Source organism: Garra rufa, chromosome 12 (genome assembly GCF_049309525.1).
Source record: "Garra rufa chromosome 12, GarRuf1.0, whole genome shotgun sequence".
In the NCBI taxonomy this organism is placed as follows: Eukaryota; Metazoa; Chordata; class Actinopteri; order Cypriniformes; family Cyprinidae; genus Garra; species Garra rufa.
The window spans coordinates 13,750,710-13,756,501 of record NC_133372.1 but is presented as its reverse complement, the minus strand read 5'-3'; the positions used below and the strand labels follow the sequence as shown (position 1 = coordinate 13,756,501).

The 5,792-nt window shown below is 41.5% G+C and overlaps 1 protein-coding gene across 1 annotated transcript; it reads right to left on the bottom strand.

Annotated features, from left to right (window-relative positions):
- Positions 1–1,030: 1,030 nt before the first annotated feature.
- On the bottom strand, positions 1,031–4,472 carry pou3f3b (POU class 3 homeobox 3b). Its single transcript, XM_073851797.1, has 2 exons — positions 2,358–4,472; positions 1,031–2,054 (listed from the first exon to the last, which is right to left on the bottom strand). The coding sequence occupies exons 1-2, from the start codon at positions 3,573–3,575 to the stop codon at positions 1,941–1,943; spliced, it is 1,332 nt and encodes a 443-aa protein (XP_073707898.1). The 5' UTR covers positions 3,576–4,472; the 3' UTR covers positions 1,031–1,940.
- Positions 4,473–5,792: the final 1,320 nt, after the last annotated feature.

Sequence of the window (5,792 nt, the reverse complement as noted above, 5' to 3'; positions counted from 1 at the left end):
GCACAAGATAGTGTTTGCGAGACTCGAGAAATATACTAAAAAATACTGAAAAAATAATAAATAATAAAAACAATACCATATTTAGGTCATCACACGATGCACGAAGCAGGCGCGAAATTCATAGAGAAACTGAGAAATTCAGTTGTTGAGGAAAATATAAACTAAATGTTATAATATTTTGCTATTCCAAAACACCTAGACTGATCGAATGCTAAAAATGCAATAAAAAGGCATGCACATGCAAAATGTCCGTAAACACGTGTTTTAGTTTTCAGGGTTATGTACAAGGACTATGTATTATTTAAAAAGTGATTATTTAGCAATATTTTAGATAGATAGCTAGATAGATATATGTAAGGTGTTTGTGAAAAGCAGATCAGTGTAAGACTGAATAAAAATATATGCAAAAAACATTATGATCGAGTTGATAGAAGGCATGTGGATTTGACAGTTGGCTTGAACGCTATAAAACAGGTACACTACACAAAAGCGCGTGACACTGTAAACACTCCACCTCCACAAGCGATCAACTTTTCTGTGCTTTCTCTCGTGAGATTTACTGAACGTTGCTATCTCTATTACTTGTCACAGAGACACATTTCATCCTGCTAACAAAATGGTTGTACACTGAAGTAATTTACAGCGGTGACACTTTTGCTGGTTAGTCTAAGAGGAGAATGTTAGCTTAATAGAAATTCTAGAAGTTCTAGAAATGCAAAACCCCGGTAATGCTTTCTATCGAGGCCTAAACGATTGTCATCGTATTTTGATTTATTTATTTATTTTAGAAAAATGCATTTTGTGAAATGTTTATATGACGGTTGTGTTTTTAATCAAACAATATTGTTGGCATAATAATAGAAAGGTTTAGTTTTCGAGAGTAAATTCTATTCTGCATGTCATAACATAAGGCTATTAATATTCATCAGTCATCATTTTAAAATGCATTTGGCTAAATATTGCTCAAAGAGCATCCTAGAAAAATTAGAAACAGCTACGATCTTAGGCACAAGACACAATTTTGTTTCATTCTAACAAATTTATTGTTCTCGATCATCTCTTACGGAATCACTACTGAAATTAAATTACAATCAAATCATCACATCAAAATATACCCTTATTACCTACTGTCAAAGTCAGCTCGTGTAGATTTGTGCTCTTTTAAAAATGAGAATACAAAATTAAACAAAACAAATAAGGTCAACAACGAAAACAGGGAAAAAACATTTTACACAAGTCTGGGGGAAATAAATAATAACTGTTTGGAATAGTTCGTATGTATCCCGAATAAAATATTAAAACAAAGCATTTTAATGAAAAATATTAAGTAAATAATTCCGATCAGCATCTGATCTAATGAATCTATATTGCCGGCTTTACATAGTCTTGTTTATTAAAACCTACCAAAGAATACTGCTTGGAAATGGCAGCACATGAAAACATCCACAGCACCAGCTCTGGCCCACTTGGCAACGGATGTTCGCACAGAAGATTTTCAAAGAGGTGCAGCTGCGGAATATTCAGTCTTTTCAAAAGTCATCTTTGATTTAAATTTGTCCTCAAAAATCCACATAAGATTCAGTTCTTTACATTAAAAAAAAAAAATCAAAAGATGTGATCTCAGAGATCTGAAACTGAGGGCAGTCTTTTGTTGTTTTTGTAAGGACTGGAAGGCCAGAAGAAAAAAAATCCATTCCATATTTTTGGATAATATCAAACCATGCAGTCTTCTCTGCCAAGTTGGATGGAAGCTTCGTGGATGCCACTGTTCTTCGCATTGTTTCAGTTGAATTTCATCCCTTTGTTTGAGGTTTAATGTCCCATAACAACACACACAATTGCCTGCGTCTTTTGCCTCTCAAACAAGACATTGGTATAACAGGGTAGGGGGGCAAAGATTTTGTTGTTCATTGCTAATTTCTGTTATTTTTCAGTTGAAGTTAATGCGCCAATATTACCTGGTGGAACGAACTTGTAGTTGTCACCCTCTGGTCGCCCGGTTCGCTCGGCCCAGTTAAACTTGCATCTTTTAAGTAATCTACTAAAAAATGTCCCTGAAAGAAAGAGCAGACACAGCCTTTTAGGTTAAGACATTTAAGGGCCTGGAAGAAGATTAGCGGGCGGTTTAGGGTTGGGAAGGAAGAGGGGTGATTTTTTCTGGTGAAAAAAATATATAACACATCTGCAGTCTCAATATTCCCTCACAATCACAGTATCAAAATGTTTTGCTATCTTGAAGATAGTCTGTGTTTTATCAGATTAGCCATATATAAAATATTTTAGTCTTGTATGCTGTTCTATGTCTCACTGAACATTCGTTTGCAGTCCATGGAGGGGGGCGGTGTATCTGCACTCACATTGCCGACCTGAGAATATACATCCTCCGGCGTCTGCGGCACTCCTGGGGGCGTCATCCTTTTCTCTTTCTGTCTCCGATTGCAAAACCAAACTCTCACCACCTCCTTCTCCAGCTGCAGGTTGTCCGCCAGAGAGGTGATCTCTTGGGCCGAAGGCTTGGGACATTTCAAGAAGTGGCTCTCCAACGCACCTTTGACGCTCACTTCGATGGAGGTGCGCTTCTTGCGCTTTCTGCCCTGAGCCGCTATCTTGTCGATGCTGGTGGGGCTGCCCGTGGAAGAGTCTGCTTCCTCCAGCCATTTGTTAAGCAGCGGCTTCAGCTTGCACATGTTCTTAAAGCTGAGCTGGAGCGCTTCGAAGCGACAGATTGTGGTCTGCGAGAAGACGTTCCCGTACAGGGTGCCCAACGCCAAGCCCACGTCCGCTTGCGTGAAGCCCAGTTTGATCCGGCGCTGCTTGAACTGCTTGGCAAAGTGCTCCAAGTCGTCCGACGTCGGCGTGTCCTCGTCGGAGTGCGGGTCGTGGCTGTTCACTCCGTGGTGTGCTTGCTGGTGATGTTGATGCTGGTGGTGATGGTGGTGGTGGTGGCTGCTGTGATCGAGCTCCGGGGTGTCGCCACGCACCAAACCCGGGTGTACTAGGCTTTGGCTGCCCGGCGGACTGAGCATGCCGTTCACCGTGAAGCCTCCAGGCTGCGAGTATATGAGGGACTGCTGCTGCTGCTGGCTCCCAGTTAGAGACGGGATGTGGGCAGCGGTTGTGCTACCCCAGGCACCCGCGTGAGTCTGGTGGGGACCTAAATGTGGGGGCCTGTGATGCAGCGCAGTCCCAGAGTGCAAATCGTCTCTCCCCGAGTTATTTTTCACGTCCTGCTGCTGCTGCGGGCTGCCTGTCATTCCAACGGGACTAGACGACCAAGGCGATCCGGCTTCAGCTGCGGCCACTGCGGCAGCTGCAGCCGCCGCTGCAGCGTGAGGCAAGGACGTCACCCACTGGTGAGCGTGGCTCAGCATATGTCCCCCGTTGCTCGCTGCCATTGCGCCCTGCATGAAATCGCTTTGTACCATTTTAACCGTTGGGTCTCCTCTGTACCCACCGGACACTGAGGTTACCGCAGCACTGCCCTGCTGCATCCCACCTGCATCCGAGTGCACGATCGAGCCGGACGATAATATACTACTGCTGGGTAGATAAGGGTTGGAAGCCGCTGTGGCCATTCCGCTAACCTTATGAATATGTTTGCTGATCACCCCCTCCCTTTTGCAGAAACTTTTTTAATGCAGGCAAATTATATCTCATGAATTATTCAAACTTTAAAAGTCTGGCTTGTGTTTTGGCAAACACCATCAACAAAAAGCAAAGAGAAAGATATTGTAGGCGAGAGGACGAAATCCGTCTCTTGAATAATTTGTGCATTCATATATTTCGAACATATGAATGACTGAAACGATAAATTCCACTTTTATGTCAGCGTTGAAAACCCCTCCGAAAGTCAAACAGTCCTTTGATCTATGTTTTCTTTTTAAATAGTCTGAAAACAAAGCAAAAAAAAAAAAAAAAATGGTTTCAAAACTTTGTCCCGCAAGAAACTTCTGGCGCTTGAAGAAGTTGTAATATGCCTTTAAAAAATAATAAGTCCAAACGTATGTTCCGTTACCGAGTGGAAAAATATTAAACGTGGTTCTTCCTCAATTCTTTTGTTATTTAGCCGCAGCGATTTCACTTGCTCCGTCCCTTTATTTCTTTTCTTTTGCAGATTCTTTTATGGTGCTGTAAAGTCTGTCTCTTTGTTCTGTTTTGATGTGTTTAAACCTGCCAAACCGCTCCAGTTGAAGTACAATCCAGTATTACAGTGCAAAGCAGTGTTGCATGCCTTCTTTCTCATTCGCTTGTTCTCTCTCCTCTCCCTCGCTCACTCCTCCCTCCCTCTCTTTCTCTCTCTCTCTCTCTCTCTGACAGTTAGCTCCGTCCCTCCCTCAGAGCTCGAGGACACACGAGTGTTTACCCTGCGCTGCGTACATCGTCCACGTCTTTTCCCCAAATGCAAGGAAGTCGGGTGTACGGCTCTCGTTGATTGGATAGCACCGGCAAGATTGACAGGTCTAGAGAACTCGCTTCAGGCACTTAGACCCCCCTTCCGGCTATTCCAATTGGTTGCTTTTGAATTTAAATAAATAAATCAAGATAAATGACTGAAAACTCTAAAGAATGTGGAAACATATTAATAAATCCCCATTTAAGTACAATTCTCATAGTTTTGGTGAATTATTTTGGTGAATCACTGACAAGACGATGTGACTGTTAGTGGGCTATTTCTCAGGACCATAATAAAATAACAACACATATGGTTCTATTACCAAGCCTTGGGTTGAATTTAGATAAGAGTGATGAACAGTGGCATCTAACAAATACAACTGATCTTGTTGTAATTGAAATTTCTGAACAAGTCTTTTGAAAAGCCCTGAAATCGCACTGGCTGCATAAGATCTCTGTTTACAACGATTTCACTCTTATTGACAAAAAGAGCTCTAAAATATAGTTTCTCTTCCAGCCTGTCTGTTGTAATTTTTTTTTACTCAACTAAGCAAGATAATATAAATACATCGACGCAATAACCATCGTAATTGCATCACTACTATCGACTACTACTAATTTTTCTAAAACGTCGGCCTCTCAAGAGTTAACGAGATGATATGCTTCCAAGCGGAAACAGAGAGTGCAAGGCAACTCAACACAAGAAAGGCATAGGGAGAAAGTGGCAACCAAAACGAATGCAAACTGAGCAGTCCTTTGGGGATTTGCAAGAAAGGTCTTTTAATTTAACCGAGATCGACTAACGATAGGGTAAATACGACATTCCTTTTCAAATTTCGCGCTGAATTGTTTAGACGTTACCATCAGACCCCTACAACATATGGATTCACCCAGTGGTATAAATAAAAGTGCAAGTCCAAAAAAAAAATTTGGAGTGATTGACATACGGTCCCCCCAGCTTCACTATACAAGAGAGGTGTGACACTTGGTGTCAAAGGATCTCCTTGTTTATTAGAATAATATCATATATATCATAATAAAGACAGGTAAAACATACATGTAAACCATTTTACACCAATAATCATTTCAAAAAGAGAGTGTGACAGAAAAGCTTATTGTAGATTTCATTCAGTATCGCTGTACTGGCTATAATAACACTGAATCAGGTTTTGTAGAAAAACCCAAGAGAGAACTACGCACTCCCCTTCCCAGAAGATTTCATTTGGATCAGACTCAAAAACCGAGAGAACCTCGTGGATTTGTTTACATTGAATGGCAAAGTAGGGCCACCGCCACGGGGCTGTCTATTCATTAATTTCCAGCAGATTTTGGTCTAAATTACTGCTATGCATTTCATACTGCTCGCTTTCAAAGAACGTCTCGTGCGGCCATAAGAAACG